Below are 19,455 nucleotides of genomic sequence, written 5' to 3' on the forward strand. Positions count from 1 at the left end.
AACAGGTAGGTTGTAAAGTGAGGAGCACCTATAGTGTGTAGGAGGCATGGCCTATATATTTTTAAAATAATCAGTTGTTATTTAAAGGGACAGTCTAAGCTTCACACTCAATTAACCTTAACCCCTACACAATTTCCAGGGTCTGCAAAATTTTGGTTGCAATGATTTTGCTGCTTACGAGCCAGTGCTACCTTTCAAGCGCTGGCTCTACAGAGCTCCCTTGCAGTCCCCCAGGGCAAATGGCAGATTCCACAGGCAGCCCACCGGACCACAAGGGAAACCAGTGGACCACCAGGAAGGATTATCAGAGCCTCCCTAACTGCTAAAAGGTAAGCAGGAGGGGGCTGACCTAACACAAATAAATAAATTAAAAAAGCAATGTGTGGGGAGGCTGTTCATGGAGATATAGTCTCTCCACCTACAATCAACCCTCAAGCAGTCATCCTGTCACATCACCCCCTCTCCAACACCCACAATCAGTCACCAGTCACCCTGTTACATTACATCCCTTCTCCCACAGACAATCAGTCACCCTGTGACATCACCCCACCCCACCCTGTATCAGAGTGTGTATGTGTATATCGAGCGTATATATGTGCATGTATCAAAGTGTATATATGTGTGTGCATGTATCAAAGTGTATATATGTGTGCGCATGTATTTGTGTGTTCAAAGTGGCATCAATGCTGCAAAGTGAGGGTGATATGCTATGATAATGTCATGGTAATGTGGCAACATATGCAATATACATAGGTATATATGTATGTGTGCGTGTGTATATATATATATAGATAGATGTAGGTAACTCCTGCACTCAACAAAATAATATGGTACCTGGTGCTCTGGTTGCTAGAAGATATATACAGGAAAATACCGGCACTCCAAGGTTTTCCAAAGAAATCTTCTTTTATTCCAAAAAGTAAATCAACATTTCAGCTCCCGTTCGGAGCTTTTATCAGGACACATCCTGTCCTGATGAAAGTTCGCTGAAACGTTGATTTACTTTTTGGAATAAAAGAAGATTTCTTTTGAAAACCTTGGAGTGATGGTATTTTTCTGTGTGTGTATATATATATATATATATATATATATTTTTTTTTTTATTTTTTTATTTTTTTTTAAAAACATTACATTCTAGGACACCCAAAATACTCTGATTCTGGGGAAGGTTTTTCTAGAAACCACTTGGTAGTGAAGGGGTTAATGAAGTGTTTTGTGGTCTTAAATTCTGCATCTGCAGCCTTGCATTTGAATACGGTGCTGTTTTTGAGCATGTGATATATGCTGTACACTGGATGTATGTCCAATGGTTCTGTATGACGAGCACTGGACTGGTGAATTGCATGTGCCATATTTCCAAAATGCTTCTCTATGAGAAATGTTTGATTGGACAAATGTCAGTAAGCAACAAAGAAGAGGGTCACGTAGTCTTCTGTTGGTTATCCTACTGTGAAATAAACTACCAAATAACACCAAATCTTCCAGAAACCTGCCATCTCTTAAGCGGCTCTGTCTGCACCAAAACCTTCCATAACGGACATTGTTTTTCTGTATATATTTAATGGTAACAAGGTAGCGTTCCTTAGCATCCCAGTACACACTCGAAAGCCAGAGAAATCTTGATGTAGTCTTTCCAAAAATAACCAACTAAGTTCTTTAATATAAAACACTATACTATGCTAAACTGTATTACACAACATTTAAATAGAAAAGAGAGAATTTCAGAAAAAACTAAACAAAATCTCTATAAAGAACCAGGAGGTTAACACCAAACATGCAGCCTGATGCATATAGAATTTAAATGAAACACAAGCCAAGTGTAAACAGTTTGACCAGACATGAATTATCTATGGCAGGAGGGACATGCGTCAGGCACATTAAGTCGGTTAACTCTGAATGCTTTGTGTAGTATCCCTTAAAGCAGGGGTGCCCAAAAGGTAGATCCCCAGATGTTTTTAAAACTACAGCTTCCATGATGCCTTGTCATTCTAATGCCTCCCCAAAGGCATGCAATGCATCCTGGGAGTTGTAGTTCTACAACATCTGGGGATCTAACTTTTTGGCACCCCTGACTTAAAGGGTCTGCATTATACACAGCTGTGGTGTGAGTTTGAAAATAATAAGTAAATAACTTTACTAGACGTCTTTACACTGGCCTCCTCAGGAGGTGAAGTCTCTGCTGATTTCTCCCATGTAAATTAAAGGTTAATGATCTGGACTGGAGGTTGTGCTCGCTGGAAGCATTGCTGTTAAATGGCACACATACTGGTCAACTGTGAGCTAATGAAAGGTGAGGTGAAAAGAAATGAGATGGGTCTGTGCAGCTAGTGCTGCCACTCACCTGCAGAATTCTCTGAAGAATGGACGGGAGGGCAATGTATGGTGCCATGCTATTGAGAACATCCATTGTCAGACTTTTTAAAGCTGCAGGAACACAAAAATCCGTGAGAAACACGCAACAAGTTGCACAACATGGTACAGACAATAACTGCAGCAGCAGGAAAAAAAACAAAAAACAAGAATTGGAAAGCACTAACCCGACGTTGCGTTACATTAAGTACACTCATAAAATGGCCTTAATTTAAATCTGTGGGTTTTACAAAATTGGTTACTGAAACCAATTCATCTGAACCCAATGGATGACTCCTACACACTATATTGACCCAGTAAAGTGCACACAGCAAATAATTTATGGTAAACAGAATTGTCTTTCAAAGTGCTATGGAGACCCCTCTAACACTGGGAAGATTTCAATGATGGTGCTTTGCAGATTTCATTTTTAATAATTATGTTTTTACAAATGAAGCATGGGTCATTGAGATAAATTAACTTAAAGAAAGGGTCATAAAGTTAACACCATTTTATAAACACACTAGTTTAAAGGACCACTCTAGGCACCCAGACCACTTCAGCTTAATGAAGTGGTCTGGGTGCCAGGTCCAGCTAGGGTTAACTAATTGTTTTATAAACATAGCAGTTTCAGAGAAACTGCTATGTTTATCAATTAGTTAAGCCTTCCCCCTAATCCTCTAGTGGCTGTCTCACTGACAGCCGCTAGAGGCGCTTGCGTGATTCTCACTGTGAAAATCACAGTGAGAGCACGCAAGCGTCCATAGGAAAGCATTATGAATGCTTTCCTATGTGACCGGCTGAATGCGCGCGCAGCTCTTGCTGCGCGTGCGCATTCAGCCGACGGGGAGGAACGGAGGCGGAGAGGAGGAGGAGAGCTCCCCGCCCAGCGCTGGAAAAAGGTACGTTTTACCCCTTTTCCCCTTTCCAGAGCCGGGCGGGAGGGGATCCCTGAGGGTGGGGGCACCCTCAGTGCACTCTAGTGCCAGGAAAACGAGTATGCTTTCCTGGCACTAGAGTGGTCCTTTAACCCCTTAAGGACACATGACGTGCCTGACATGTCATAATTCCATTTTATTCCAGAAGTTTGGTCCTTAAGGGGTTAAACAAAATAGCACACGTTATAATTAAGGTACATGCTGACAATATTGGTGTACTCTGACATTATGGTGGACTTAAATACAGCTATGTGCTGTTTCCAAACCCCTATATAACTTACTTAAGAGCAGATTTTAAAGGGTGCTTCTATGCAACATAACTAGTACAGTGCATTTTTGTGTTTAAGTTGCAAAGAGTCTGCAAACACTATCTCGTGTATTTGTGTCAGTCAAGCACACTCAGCCTATCATTTCAGCTCAAAGATGAATGGGCTAATGAGGAAATTTACTTCTGTATAATCTAAACCTAGGGGGCTAGTATGTATGCGCCAGGCCACCTAATTTTTGACAAACTGCTTCAAAATGTTTGACAAAACAGCGAAAGTACATTCTTTCCACTATTAATAACCACTATTATGAGGGAATAGATTTTGTTTCCTTAGAGTTCCTCTTAAATAAGCCCAACATATTTGATTTGTTTCCTTCGTGTGTATTTGAGGCCTGGAGTAGTCTTCTTCACAGCAGAGCTGATCAGCAGGCCTGAATTTCAGAACTTTCTTTACAAATGGACACGCATCTCAAAGAAAATGATAGTGTTTCTGATTACCTTGCTTGAACAAAAGCATAAATTACATTAATGTCTTGCATGTTAGTGGGCCCAACATTATAGTGACAACATTATAGAATAAAAAAAACTATTCTACCATTAACAAAATATTATTTTGTGTTATTAAGTGCAGAACGCTGACAGGGTATGTGATTTGGAGCGCAGATAGTGGTTAGCTGTGGATTTTTACATGGGCTGCCTCAATGCACAGGCTTCAGGTTCCCATATGTAGCATGTACTAAGCTGTCTGCACTTGTTGAAGGTGCTCTGGCTCTGTAGTGCTGATAATGAGCCTGTATGGCACGTTTAGCTCAAATAATTACACTGAGCATCTGGTAACCATGGTCACAGTGTTCTGCTTTAAACTGTCTGCAATTATGATTCTTATAAGGATGTCTAGCAAGTGCAGTTAGCTAAATATCTACAGATATTTAGAATATTTTATAAGCAGGTCTCGATAGGCGTAGTGTCATCTTAACGTATTAATAGGAGAGACTTAAGAAAGGAGGAGAATGGGTTAAGCCTACGAGAGACATAGTTGAGATATTGCTGTTTGGTGATTGCATGGCACTGTTTATGGTGTTACAAAACTTTATTAATTACAACAAAGATAAACAAGATAACAAAAGACAGATAGGAAAATTACTTACATGCAGAATATAACTGTGAGTTAGAGGAACACAGAAGCTTCTGAGGAGACATCATCACTTCAAGCAAAGGAAACCAAAGGGCCTACGAGGAACCACATATATATATATGTATTGTCATCTTACTGTATACAAGCATGATCTCACAAGAATCAGAGAAGACATTATCTATCATATAGGCTCTTTAACAACTACACAGAATCTGAAGACAGATTTGTCGTCCTCCCCCAAAAAAATCACATTTACCAAGAGCACACAAAGCTGCATTTAAAGCGGCACTCTCATGGCCGCATCCATTTTTTTTTTTTTAACTCCCCCCTACCTTTTTTTAAGCTCCCTCCTTGTAATATGTCAAAATAGAAGCGTCGGGGAGCAGTGCTCCCTGCCACTTCCTAACCCCCTCATGTTCCCTCTCACTCTATGGGGGTCAGTATCACTTTAAGGTCTGGCAGTGTAGCCTGTTAGATACAGTCTAAAGCATCTTGAATGGCAGGTCTTGCTTAACTCTTCGTCAAACTACATCTACATTCCTAAAACCAAAGCAATATAGGAAATATGAAGTGAGGATGGGGTTAAAATTGCATGGATGCATGGCTAATTCCTTTAATGGCAGATGCTGTGTGTGTACAGTGCTGTAGTACCTCCCTCTGCTGCTGGTCCAGGGTATGAGATGTTCTTTCGCAAAGAGAGATGGTTTCTGCTAAGGTTTCCTCCACATCTTTAATGGAGGTTGCTTGTTCATGGTCTGTTTAGGGGAGAAATACACTTTTATAATAATAAGGATTTGCTATATATTTAACATACACCAACTTCATTAAATATACATCTTTATATTCAAAAGGTTAGATGAGAACAAAAACACAAAACAAAAACAAAAAAGCAAGAAAAAAAACAAAGAACACTGATTTTTGGTTGCATTAATTACTAGATTTATTGCATAATCCATCTGGGTAAATCTAGGTAAGAAGGTTAAAAATGTATAGGTGTTAATCATAAGATGTGGAACTGCAGCCAGGTACTGAACAATGTATCTTGTAAACCCTTGTGGTAGAAGTATTTAATGTATAGAAAACCCCTGTACAATAGACTAAGAAGCATCTGACTGGTGGAGGCTCTTCCTGCTCAAGAAGGGACCTGCCGGCTGCTTTTGCTGCCAGTTTATCAACAGACAATGTAGTAACTTTGCAGGTATTTTTAAAAAATATCAATGGATTAATAAAATTAGTTAAACTGGAGAGGGCTTTGAACCCTAAAGGCCCCTTTAAAAATGTTCTATTTTTTTTAAATATTTGTGGTTTACAAGAGTGTTAGAGAAAAATATAATTAAACGTTTACAATAACATGACAAATGCATCTGCAGTATTTATTAAACTGTGTAAACAGATTTGCAAGATTGAGGCCAGGTGCGGTTTTTTTTCCCCCTGGTGATACGTTTATGAAAAAGTAAGCGAGTCCCACCACAAAACCATAATGTCTGTATATCACTACTAATAAATCATGGTAGTAATTTTGATGTCCGTGAATCTCACCTACTGAATCCACAGAGTCTCTGATCAAGGCTGACAGCCTGTCCTGTAATCTCTGAATATAGGAGGAAAACAGATCTGGGTCACATAGAGCAAATGACCAATGAACAAGTCAATCAAAGAGGTAGATTAGTAATGCGGTTTCGCTGTGCAAGTGCTACATCAAACAGCAAAAAAAACAACAACAAAAAACACAAAACAACAACAAAAAAAGAAAATCAATTATACAACAGCACAAACAGATAAACATTCAGGAAGCAATACTCAAATAATCCAATACTAGACTAACAGTTGTATATTTATGTTTTCCTCATCAAGAACAGTGAGGGCAATGACATTACCGTGAGCATGACTTTAAAAGCTCCTTCAATGTCTCCTTTTTTCTCCAAGAGATACGCTAAGGTTTCATAATGATTATGTTTTTGTGCAATCTGAAAATGAAGGGAGTATTATTTACATGTTTATTGAGATGGTCAATTGTGGCTATCATCGTTGACAAACAAGCAAAAAATGTTATGAAAGGAACACTGGATGACCATTATACAAATGACTACCTTAAGGAACACAGCTCGGTGATACAGAATGTAATAGTGTACATACACTTGCTCTCATAAAACTGCACCGTATCTATGGCACAGCTGTCAATCTGAGTCCTAAAAGGCAGTAAGTCTACTAGAGGTTTTGTTTTTTTAGGACTTTTATTATTAAAACAAATGTCAAATAGGCCACGTTATATAAAATCATGGTCTGCTGTTGTCCTTGGGCCACCGGTAGAAGGTATTGGTCCTGCCAGGAGAACCATGTACTTGCCTGAATAGTCTCTTCTAATCTGTAGTGTTCCAGAATCTGCAGCAGTGGGGTAACCTCGGCAGGATCATACTGACACATCAAGTCAATGAAAAGTTCGGTTATGTGGGGCTGAGACTGTAACAGTTCAGGGGGTACCTGAGCTCCATCCCTGCTGAAAAAAATAAACAGATGGTCAAAGACTATATATACTCATTATAAAAAAACGGGTAGCAAATAGGTCCAATGAGAAAAAGGAAGAGTTATAACAGGGCTCAAACTTCAATAATAATGGATTAGAAAAAAACAACATAAAAAATGTTTAATATTATCAGTTAGGTTTGTTTAACTGTCATTCCTCTTAAGCAACTGAATACAAGAATAAAACATTGAACAGCAATATGATCTATAATCTGTGTTAAAGGGCACTATAGGCACCAGAACCACTACAGTCTAATGTAGTGGTTCTGGTGAGTATAGTCAGTCCCAGCAAGTGTTTTAATGGAAACACTGCCTTTTCAGTGAAAAGGCCACGTTTACATTGGTGCCTAAGAAATCCTCTGGTGGCAGTCATTCAGACGGCCACTAGAGGTGCCTCCTAGCCCAGTGCTGCATAGTACTGGAATTCAGTGTCTCCACCCTCTGCATGGAGACGCTGAACGTTCCCCAAAGGGATGCATTGATTCAATGAATCTTTTTGAAGAAATGCTGGTTGGTGCAGCACTTTGTTTTTCCACCACAGCCTTCCATGATTTCCTATGGGAAAGAATTGGATTGGTTGAGATCATCAAGACTGATAATCTCAGCCATGGAGACAGAGATAGCCGGAGCAAGACCAATGCAGTGAGGGAAAAAAAAAGTACCTAAACAACAACTTTAGCACCATAGTGTCAGGAATACATGTTTGTATTCCTGACACTATAATTCTCCTTTAAGTTTTTTTTTGTGATGCTCTGTTGTCTTGTCTTATAAATGTATGTAAAAAAAACAAAAAACAAATCCCAAAGCATTGTTTATGTTTCTCTTCATTTCTATATGCGCTCTCTGTGCTCGGTGTCCGAAGTAAGAGCTGTTTACTTTTTGGCGTGTGTCTATTTGCATATAACTGTATGTACATATGGTCTATACTACTGTCACTTTTCTTTTTTTGTACACTGATTGAGAGAAAGAGGACTAACTTCCCAACATATTTATATCACGAAGCAGGGATTATTCCATTTAGAATGTTAACGTTTGAGCACTGAGTGGCACATGTTTAGTGAGACCGCAGAATCCCTAAATTGGGATTATAGCCACCATTCTGTCAATCTAGAGTTTGGGGCTGATCTATAAAGTAAGAGTGTGTTTGCTTCATCAATTTTGGTGTTTGATTTTTTTTACATATACAGTACTTCACTATGTTTTTTTTTTGTTTTTTTGTTTTTTAAAGTGAAACTTTTTATACTGAACGATTTGCTAGCAACATATTCTTGTTGCAACTTCCTTCCTCCAATATATCTTCAGAAAAGCTTGATGATTCCCTGCCTGGGTACTGATCCAGCATTGAAAATATTAGTATAAATATGTATTTTTACATATAAATAAATTCTAACGATCAATGTTACAAAACATCAACATTTCTACCCTATCTGGGACTTTCTCAAGAACAGTCTGCCTGGATTTTTCTAAATCAATAATACCCACGAGTATGTCTCTATTTTGACTAATACTCACACAAACAATGCTAGTGAGATTTAAATACAGTTATATATCTAAATGACAGTAAAAGCATTGTAAAAGAAAATTAGTAATTGAGTAAAAACATTTCAATGAAAAAAGGTTAAAACTTAACACAGAAACTTAAAACAGAACAAAAGGCAGTCCATGTGCAAAAACTATAAAGATTTGAGAACGCAAAAAAACAACAAAAAAAAACACAAAAGAAATGAGGCCAAAATCTTTAAAATGCATTAAAACGGCACTGTCATGCCGAACTTACCTTTCCCCAACCGCTTCCTCTTTAAAGTTTTCTTAAAACATAAGAAAGAGTAGGAACTAGTTTGTCTTATGTTATTTTCCTACGCTTGCCCAGCTTGACCCAGGGGAGGAGCAAAGTCTGCTCCATTTCCTGTGGTCAAAGCAATTTTCCCAAAATTCTCACCTTCCTCCTGCTGCTTCGTTAGGTGTTTGAACGCCGGCAAATCTACCAAATTTCGTCCTAACAGAATGAGAACAGTTTGTCCATTCGTGTTAGGATACAATTCTGGACTTTTGTTCGGATCGGAATTTCATTCGAATGAATGAAACTCCAATCCTATTCGTGCCGCGACTAGATAGCTCCCTAATTCCCACGGTATTAGGGAACTATCTACTAAAAGACTGAAAGACCTAAATTGGACTTTCATCCAAATTTACTAATACTAAGTAAAGGTTACTTAGTATTAGTAATTAATCTGCCCCTACTCGCAGCCTGTGGCTGCTCACTGTTGTAAAAAGACCCCCTACTACTTTAATAAAGTGCACCTTAGTGCGGCACCTATAAAAAACAATTGACGGGGGGGGACCACCAAGAGTGGGGGCCAGTAAACTAAACGAGGACCTAGTGCCCTCCCTAGGCCCCCACCCATGAGCGGTGGGTGGGGTCCCAAGATACAATAGGGGGGGGACCTACTGTCCTGTCCCCCCTGGTCCCCAACCGCTGCTCATGGGTGGGGGCCAGGACAGTAGGTCCCTCCCCTATTGTGACTTAAGGGCCCCCACCCACCGCTCATGAGTGGGGGCCAAGGGAGGACACTAGGTCCCTGTTTAGTTTACTGGCCCCAACCCATGAGCAGCGGGTGGGGGCCTTAAGTTACATGGGGGGACCTACTGTCAATTCCCCCCCGGCCCCCACCCCTGAGGGGCGGGTGGGGCCCCTGAAATACAATAGGAGGGGAGGACCTACTGTCCCGTCCCCCCCAGCCCCCACCAATAAGCGGCGGGGGGGGGGCCTTAAATTATAATAAGGGGGGTAATTATTGTTCCCTCACCCAGCTCCCACCCATGGGTGACGGGTGGGGGCTAAATGTAAAATGTACTACCTCTCCAACCCCCCCAATGTGACTAGGGGTCCCTAAGCCCCTAGTAACCCTCTCAAATAAAAGCCACAGGCATCTCACTGTTTAGTAGACATACCCCAACTTGCGGTATAGCGAATAGGGGCAGATTAATTACTAATACTAAATAATTTTTACTTAGTATTAGTAAATTTGGCTGAATGACCAATTTAGGTCTTTTAGCCTTTTAGTAGATATCTCCCTAATACCGTGGGAATTAGGGAGCCATCTACTCACGCCACGAATAGGATCGGAGTTTCATTCATTCAAATAAAATTCCGATCCGAACAAAAGTCCCGAATTGCATCCTAACACAAATGGACAAACTGTTCTAATTCTGTTAGGATGAAATTTGGTAGTTTGGCCGGTGTTCGAACGCCGAACGAAGCAACAGGAGGATGGTGAGAATTGTGGGAAGATTGCTTTGACCAGAGGAAACGGAGCGGACTTTGCTCCTCCCCTGGGTCAAAGCTTGGCAAGCGTAGGAAAAATACATAAGACAAAATAGTCCCTACTTTGTCTTATGTTTTAAAGAAAACTAGATCAGATTGGAAGAAAATAAGAACAGATTCTGAGTAAGCGGAAGGAAAGAGGAAGAGATTGGGGAAAGGTAAGTTTGGCACGATAGTGGCGCTTTATGGTTGTCTTCGTGTTCAGAGTGTCCCTTTAAATACAAGCAAAATTGTAAGTCTCGAAAAAGAAAAATGTCTCAAAAAAGGTTTGGGTAACAGATATTCACAGGGATGTATTGTATACAGACCTAGGGTCTAGGAGACTTCTAAGAAACCGGTAAAGCAATAATTGGTCCTGCAATAAGAAAACAATATATCAGCTTAATTAAAAGTTCTGTTGTGAAGACTGCCGAGTTATAATGGATAGTTTGATGCCATTTGGCAATAAATATAAAAACCGAGTGGTTGGAAAAAAAACAAGAACAAAACAACAAAACATTTAGGTCATTATATTACATTTAATTGTTACAATAACAATAGATCAGCAGTAGACAGAAATACATATTTTCTTCAAATCTACTGCTGCTGTTGAGCTACAAAAACATATAATAGCTACATTTCCAAAAGGGAGACAATCATGAATCATCACAGGGTATACAAATGTCAAGATGGTATAATACTACACACCCCTGGAAACTCACTAAATGGGCTGACCCTGAAACCTTTCAAAATACTAACAAGATCATTTTCCATAACTGCAAAGCAGTGGGTCACAACCACAACAGTACAGACAAACACGGTACAGAGGAAGGGCACGGAAGAGATATTGAGCACTAATATTAAGGTGATCAACTTCTCTGACACTATACTCACTGAACAGCAATGCCAAATCTTGATGAAGGGTTTGTCTTTTGTTCCGGTCCCCCCTTTTAACAAGTTCGACTGGATCAAAGACATCCATTTGTTTGGGAGACGTTTGGCCCTTCATAAATATTTCTACACCATTAATGAAAAAAGAGCCAAAGATCTTGGCTTCAGTGTTAGAGAATACCAATGTCTTAATGATTTAGTGTCCCTCCTTGAGGATAACGAAGTTACCTCTTTACAACCCTATACTGAACTGTGCCCTAAAAGCAAATTCACTCCTAATATTAGGGACTTTAAGAATGTCGAACTGTTTATAGAGTCTGTATGTACGATGATACAGAAGTTAAAAGTCGATTCTCTGGAACCCCGACCTCACAGTAATCTCTCGAGGGAGGAAAGTTTAGCCCTTCGTAGCCTAAGAGACAACGAGGACATCATAATCAAACCAGCAGACAAGGGGGGAAATATTGTGGTCCTTAATAGGACACAATACATCCAGTTAGCTACTAACATACTAAAGGATGAAACAACCTACCGTACCCTTAAATCTGATCCTTCCACTAAATTCCTATCAGATTTTAAAGCTATCTTGGACACAGCATTTGACGAAGGCACCCTGAGTAAGGACGAATATTCATATATCTATAATAAAAGCCCAGTGGTCTCCACATTCTACTGCCTACCCAAGGTGCACAAAAAATGTAGCCAACTAACAGCTAGACCTATCGTGTCAGGGGTTAATAATCTAACGAACAGGGCCAGTCTATATGTAGACACAATATTGAGACCATATGTCGAAAAATTACCTTCGTACTTGAGAGACACAAAGGACACATTAAAATGTCTAGCTTCTCTCAATATACCAAGCAACGCACTCCTATGTAGTCTCGACGTTGAGGCCCTGTATTCGTCAATTCCCCACACTCAAGGTCTTATGCATTCTGAATGCTATCTAGCCACACGGGGTCCGGAACATGACCGCCACACGAAATTCGTGATCAATTTGCTGAGGTTTATCCTGACCCACAATTTCTTCCTCTTTGATGGTCAGTTCTACCACCAGGTGCAGGGGACTGCTATGGGCACGTCTTGTGCTCCATCGTATGCCAACCTGCACCTGGGGTGGTGGGAAGAGAATGTGGTGTTCTGTGACACAAATGCTGACTTTACAAAATATATATTTCTGTGGAAGAGATTTATCGATGATGTCCTCGTTGTCTGGACTGGCACGGAGGACTTCTTTAGATCCTTTGTGGAAAATTTGAATTGTAATGACCTCAATTTAAGATTCACGTTTGAGATCGGAGGAACCACACTTAATTTTCTAGATTGTACCTTTAACATCTCCAAAGATTTGGTAATCGACACTACCCTCTACAGGAAACCCACCTCAACAAATACCATGTTGCGGTGGGACAGCCATCACCCGATACCCCTCAAAAATGGGATTCCAGTTGGACAGTACCTCCGCTTGAGGAGAAACTGCTCAACGGTGGAGGAATTCATAGCTCAAGCTAAACTCCTGAGAGTGAGATTTAAAGAGAGGGGATACCCTAATCGTTGCCTCAAGAGGGCATATCAAAGGGCACTTTTGAGTGACAGGGAAGACCTCCTAAAGGATAAGGCAACACCATCCAACCAGGAACTCATTCGTTGTATAGCAACGTTTGACTCCGGATGGGACCAGTCCAAACGGATACTGAGTAGGTTCTGGCCACTGATCTCTCAAGATCCCCAATTAAAGGGAGCTGTGACTCCATTTGCTTCCCTCACTGCACGTAGAGGGAAAAACCTCAAAGATGTCCTGGTTTCCAGCCATTTATCCTCTAGAAGTGCCACTACTAACTGGCTTTCAGTGCAGGGTACCTACCAATGTGGTAGGTGTGTAGCCTGCCAATACATGATGAAAAACTCTAAAATACTTCCAAATTTGATAGACAATACAACATGCAAAGTGAAACATTTCTTTAACTGTAACACAAAGGGCATCGTTTACCTATTGACTTGTGTATGCGGACTTAGGTATGTGGGAAAAACTATACGCCCCTTTAAGAGGCGTGTGATGGAACACATACACTCAGTCAGAAACCTTAAGGATACCCCTGTCGCTAGGCATATAAGGGATTACCATCACAGCGACACAAGCGGGGTAAGATTTGCAGGGATTGAGAGAGTCCTATTGGGTCGCAGAGGGGGGGACTTAGACCGCACTCTCCTCAGAAGAGAATCCTTTTGGATTTACAGTTTTAATACACTGACCCCCAATGGTCTAAATGAAGGGTTCACATTCACCCCCTTCATTGAAAAATGAATTACACTGTGAGCATAAATTTATACCATCAGCAATGCTTTTACCCTTAATCTGTATATATTTTTCATTAATTTTTGTAAATACCTTCATTTTATTAATTTTTAATTTTTTGAGTAACTTGGATTACATTTATCTGTCCCTTTAAGAGTTGGGAGTACTGGATTCTGTCATTATCATAACTGCCTTTTTCAAGATAAATTTAAGTTATATTAGACCCGTTCTTTATTTGCTATATTTCATTATTATTTTTTCATGAACTGAACAATTTGGTAATTGAACTGAGTTATAAGTTTGGTTGCATCCCTCCAGTCTGTAGGAGGGTTTAAACCCCCTTTTTTTCGTTCTTTCAATAACATACATTTGAGGTCTTTTTACTCCCCTTTGAAATAAGCATCTAGGTGGCTTGACAGGTATTTGCATATCGTGTCAATCAACCTATGACGCAAGCAGATGGGCGGAACAGATTGAAACGCCGTTTTTGGCGCGAACAAATCCTCCAACTCCCTTCTCATGTTTGCCGGCTCTCCAGATATAAAAGAGCCGTCAGTAGGACAGCACGCTGCTTGTACCTCTGATGAAGGCGCAATTATAGCGCTGAAACGCGCGTCAGGTAGCTAGTGTAGGAGTGAGTTCCAGACCTTGAGCCTCTAGTCTAGACTAGTTAGTTTAGCTTCTATTTTGCTACTATTGAGGTTTTTCTAAGAGGGAAATTAGGGGGAGAGTGTCTCTGTCGGCAACACAATTTAGCCGATTTTTTGTACTGTAAACTTTGAGGTCCAGGTGGTTACTGGATACAGGGGGGGGGTTTTTGCTACAAGTGTTAATCTGGCAGTGGTACTTAATTTTATTTTGTTACAGTACCCACTTGTTAGCTTACATGCAACAGTTTTCTAGTGTTGCTAACCATCCCACCTAAGGACCCAGGTTTTTTGCTACAAGTGCTTAGTACAGAGTTTGTTTAGCACTTGCTAGCCAGTATACTATAATATTAATTATTCTCATATATGGTTTTATTCCCTTACTTCACGAATTTTAAGGGTTAACCTGCTTCGTTTTGCAACTTTCTCCCTTCTCCTCTCTAGACCTCCCCATATTTGGGAATAGTCTGGACTTTTGTCTCTATTCATAGGTGGTTTTTAAGGACGATAGCTGATTTTTCCACAATATCTATTGTCCACTACCACTGTTATTTAGAACCACTCCTTTTTAACTATTTTTTGTATTATTTTTTGTCTTCTTAGTTATTTGTACAATTGGGGTTTATTTCGTTTTACTTTATTTTCATTAAAGGTTAAGTTTTAGTATTACTATTAGGAAGGGGTTACCTACTCTGGTCGATCTTGTTAGAGATTAAGAGTTTTCTATATCTCTCTCTAGATCTTCCTCTTTTGTTTTTTGTTTCTATCACGTATGTAAGGGTTACCCCCTTTCCCAGGTTTCCCCAGGCACACTCACGGGCTGGCTGCCTTTGGCAACTAGCCTTTGGCTTTTTCACATTTACAAACTGACACATTTATTTACATTTCAAAACGTATTTACCAAAATTTTAAAACCTTTGCATAGTCACCTGTAAGCAGGCATTACATACACATGTTTAGGCAAATATTAGGTATTAAGTCCAGTAGCCAAATCTACAAAATCTTGGATATACTCTTCAACCTTTAACATAACAAATGGTTTGGGGGTTAAAGGGACACTATAGGCACTCAGACTACTTCAGCTTATTGAAATGGTCTGGGTGCAGTGCCCCAGTCCCACGTAGTCCTGCAATGTAAATCATTGCCGTTTTTAAGAAACTGCAATTATTGCATTGCAGGATAAAGACTGCCTCTAGTGGCTGTCAGACACCCACTAGAGGCACTTTCTGCTTGCTAGGTGACTTTAGGTTTCCTAACTAACACTGGACGTCCTCAATTTCTACATGCAGCGTCAGTGAAATCACCATAGGAAAGCATTGCTTTCCGATGTGGAGGACCTAATGTGCCCACCAGTGCAGGGAGGGGGGTGCAAGGGAGGGGAAAGGGGCAGAGGGAAGTTTAGTGGTGGCGGTTTTGTATTCTTAACACTATAGTATCCCTTTCACCCATATATGCCAGGGACTGGACATCCTACACGAGGAGTTTTGTTGTGCTTTTTGTTACCATTTTTAAGGAAAGCCCTGTGTGCTTCCTTTAGCACAAACTAATAATTAATTTAAATAGACAACTACACTAAGGGGTAGAAGAAATGTTTTTAGTACACGTACCCCCAAAGAAAACATGCATGCAATTATGTTTCTATGTTTTCTTAGTGGGCACTTTACATAATTACATATGCTGAAAATAGACTTGCGTCTATCAAGCTCAGCCTTTCTCACATCTGTTTTTGCTGTTGATCCAAAAGAAGGCAAAACAAGTTTGAAGTGCTTTCCAATTTTGCAACAAGCTAAGAAAAAAAATCCTTCTTGACCCCAGAATGGCAGTCCGATTTAATCTTGGATCAAGAAGCTATTATCCCACAATTTAAAAAGGATATCCTTGAATATTATGTTTTTGCAATTGCTGTTTAAACATCTGTATAAAATCTGTTAAAACCACAAAAAAATATTTTTGCCTTAAAGCAGATTCTCTTTTCTTCCAGTCTAAACGTGTGACCTCGTGTCCTATGTATAGTCCTGTTTGTAAATAGATTTCCACACAATGATTTGCATTGGCCCCGGATATAGTTGTATAATGCTATCATAACCCCTCTGAGGTGGTGTTTTTCTAAACTAAAGTGGTGTAAATTTGTTTACCTTTCCATGTTCCATTCCTTTTATTAATCTTGTGGCCCACCTCTGCACTTTTTCTAGTACCATAATATACTTTTTTAGAAAAGGTGCAAAAAATTGTCCAGCTTGAAAATGTACCATTAATGATAACTCTCTGTGCTCTATCTTTAAACCAATTTTCTACCCAAGAATAAGAATTTTCATCTTTGAGTTTGAAAATTAACCTATTGTGAGGGAAAGTATGAAAGGCTTTGGCAAAATCCAAGTAGATCACATCCACTACAACACCCTGATCTATACTTCTACTCACTTCTTCGTAGAATGCAATTAATTTAGTTTGACATGACCTATGTTTCATAAAATCATGCTGATTATTGCTAATAAAAATGTTTTTCTCGATGAATTCATGAATAATATGCCTTAATAACCCTTCACATACATTCCCAGCCACAGACGTTAAGCTCACAGGTCTATAATTTCCAGGCAAGGATTTTGAACCATATTTGAATCTTTCTTAAAATCACTTTAGATGTAGTATTGCAGCTACTGCAAGCCCTCCCCATTTCCACCAGCATAGACTCCATGTCCTATTACAGGCTTTTGAATAAGTTGTTGTACACCTAATTAAGAAGTCTTTCAAAATCAGTTGCTCCCAGCGTCTATTATTTCTGCGTACAGACAATCTAAACACCAAAACAACTTTAGCTTTATGAAGAAGTATATTTAATGACTTGCTGTGTCACTGCTCAACTCTGCCATTTAGAGGTAAAATCACATTGGTTCCTATTTATGCAGCCCTAGCCACACCTCCCCTGGCTGTGACTCACAGAGCATCCATGAAATAATAAAATAAAAAAAAGTTACATTTTCAATCAAATCAGAAAGCACCACATCTCTCAAGTGTCCATATTTAGGAGTGACATTTCTTATTTCGGTCCCCAGTCCTCCAGTCACTCTTTCCTATCCTAATGTCTCTCATTTGTAGGAGCTCTGAAATTCCTGGTGTGTCTGAATTAATACCAGAGCTCTACGTTAATAAAGACACATGGAATTGTGACACATGGAAAAACACTGGTGCTAAATAGTGTCTACATTTTGTCCTGAGTTTAGAAATACCAAACATGTTCTTAGCTGCCTTTGAGACCATATGGTGTCCAACGAATGACTTATAAAGTGAAGTGGCCTGGGTGCAGTGGCCCTGCCATTTTAGCTCTGCATTGTAGGGTTAAAGGGACACTACAGGCACCAGTACTACATTGATAGCTTTTGGCCTCATTAATATGCTGTATTTTTGCTTGCTCAAATCTTTATAGTGCTTGTATAAAATAAATAAATGTTTAGCAGAATGCTACACCATAGGCCCGCCTCTTTAGCCACACCCCCTCTCATTCCAAAAAAGACTTCCTTATCAAAGGTATGCATACAGCTCAGCCACTGACAGTGCTGATTGATTTAAACAACAAAACAGCCTGCATTAGAAGGAGAAACAACCCAGGGAGGCATTTAGTAAGAATATCACTAGCTGTTTGTAGTTCTGTGACTGTTTGCAGCCAGGTTGTGAATTAAAAACAGCTTACTCGGTGCTTCTTGGAGCTGAGACTTTTATAAGGAAGTCTTTTAGGGAAAAGGGTGTGTGGCTAAGATGGCAGGCTTCCGGTGCAGCATTCTGCAAACGTTTATTTTTATTTTTTATGTGCAAAAACTATAGCAGTGAAAAGCTTTACTGGTGCTCCCGAGACCAGCACAATTTATGGCTTTAACAATGAAAGAGACAATTACAGATTTGTGCAGGAATAGGTTGAAAAGGACACTGTTCAAACAAGCCATCTCCCTAGTCAATACATTGTTAAACATAGATCTGCAAAAACCAGTCACGCCATAAGACTTGCTTTTCCCACAGAAATCTTACATTTGCAGTTAAATTATTACTACAACGGATTCTGGGTGGGCATATGCAAATTAGTTCAACAAAGAATTAATCAGATGAAATGGTTGTAGTGCCTACAAAGTCCCTTTAAGGTTAGGGGTATTCCGCAGACAACAGATGCCAGGGAAATGACATCCGGAAGGATGTGATTGTACAGTTTATGACTCATTTAAACAAGACAGCTGTTATGCCCACAGTAAGAGGTCCACCCATGCTATCTTCGTACGTCCACCTCTCCAGACCAACTTTATTGCGGCGACAATCACTCCAGCCAGTGATCAAAACTTTATGAGATTTTATGAGATTTAACAATGCCATATCACTGGGGCAATCCCAGGACTATTTACGCCACTAAAGCAGGGACACTACAAATTTACAGCTGCAACAGAATCGGCACCCTTTCTACAGAGCCTCAGCTTTGCTGAAGAGGCTCATTCTACAGATCTTACCAAACAGCACTGGCATGTACCCTTTCATACCTTCTGATATTCTATGTCACCCGGGACCAGCTGTCTGAGCACCTTATATGTACAGTTCTCTCCTATCCCCTCCAATGTCATCTAATACTATCAGTCATTCTTACTGATGGTTTTCTAAGATGGTAACAGTACCCTTTCCTTACTAACCGAGTCTATCGAATAACACCCCCACACTAGCGTTAGGAATACAAACCTATGGGGAAAATAGACATGATGTTATATGTCCAACGTCATTTAATGGAGTAAGACATCGTTGGGGACCCCGAAACGCCTCTAGAACTATGCTATGCAATCTTTGCAGTTTTTCAAATTAAATAAAGTGGTCTGGGTGCCCATAGTGTCCCTTTAAGCTGATGTTCTTATTGTATGCCTGTTAAGAAGGCTATGCTGTTCTATTTTGTCATTTTAGAAGGCTCATGTTATTTGCAAGTAGTGAAAATTAAAAACATTGTGTTGATATAATATTTGATCTACCTGGATATACCTATTTTGCTATCTGTGCAATAAAAATAAATAAATTAGAAAACAAAAATTGTGAGAACAGGTAGCAGAGCCATTTAAAGTTAAATTAATAAACAGAGTGC

General features: G+C 39.8%; 1 protein-coding gene across 2 annotated transcripts in view; it reads right to left on the bottom strand.

The window, feature by feature from the left end:
- The window catches only part of VPS8 (VPS8 subunit of CORVET complex), a 166,978-nt gene that overhangs the window by 28,332 nt on the left and 119,191 nt on the right, over window positions 1-19,455 (bottom strand). Inside the window, exons 35-41 of one of the 2 annotated variants that reach the window (XM_063429889.1) lie at window positions 10,847-10,893; window positions 7,037-7,187; window positions 6,568-6,657; window positions 6,230-6,281; window positions 5,342-5,445; window positions 4,704-4,785; window positions 2,342-2,424 (exon numbers count right to left, since the gene is read on the bottom strand). In XM_063429889.1, coding sequence (XP_063285959.1) covers window positions 2,342-2,424; window positions 4,704-4,785; window positions 5,342-5,445; window positions 6,230-6,281; window positions 6,568-6,657; window positions 7,037-7,187; window positions 10,847-10,893 — 609 coding nt within the window. The remainder of the gene's footprint in view (window positions 1-2,341; window positions 2,425-4,703; window positions 4,786-5,341; window positions 5,446-6,229; window positions 6,282-6,567; window positions 6,658-7,036; window positions 7,188-10,846; window positions 10,894-19,455) is intronic. The other variant, XM_063429890.1, reaches the window with a different exon arrangement.

This window comes from Pelobates fuscus, chromosome 8, assembly GCF_036172605.1.
Source record: "Pelobates fuscus isolate aPelFus1 chromosome 8, aPelFus1.pri, whole genome shotgun sequence".
NCBI lineage: Eukaryota > Metazoa > Chordata > Amphibia > Anura > Pelobatidae > Pelobates > Pelobates fuscus.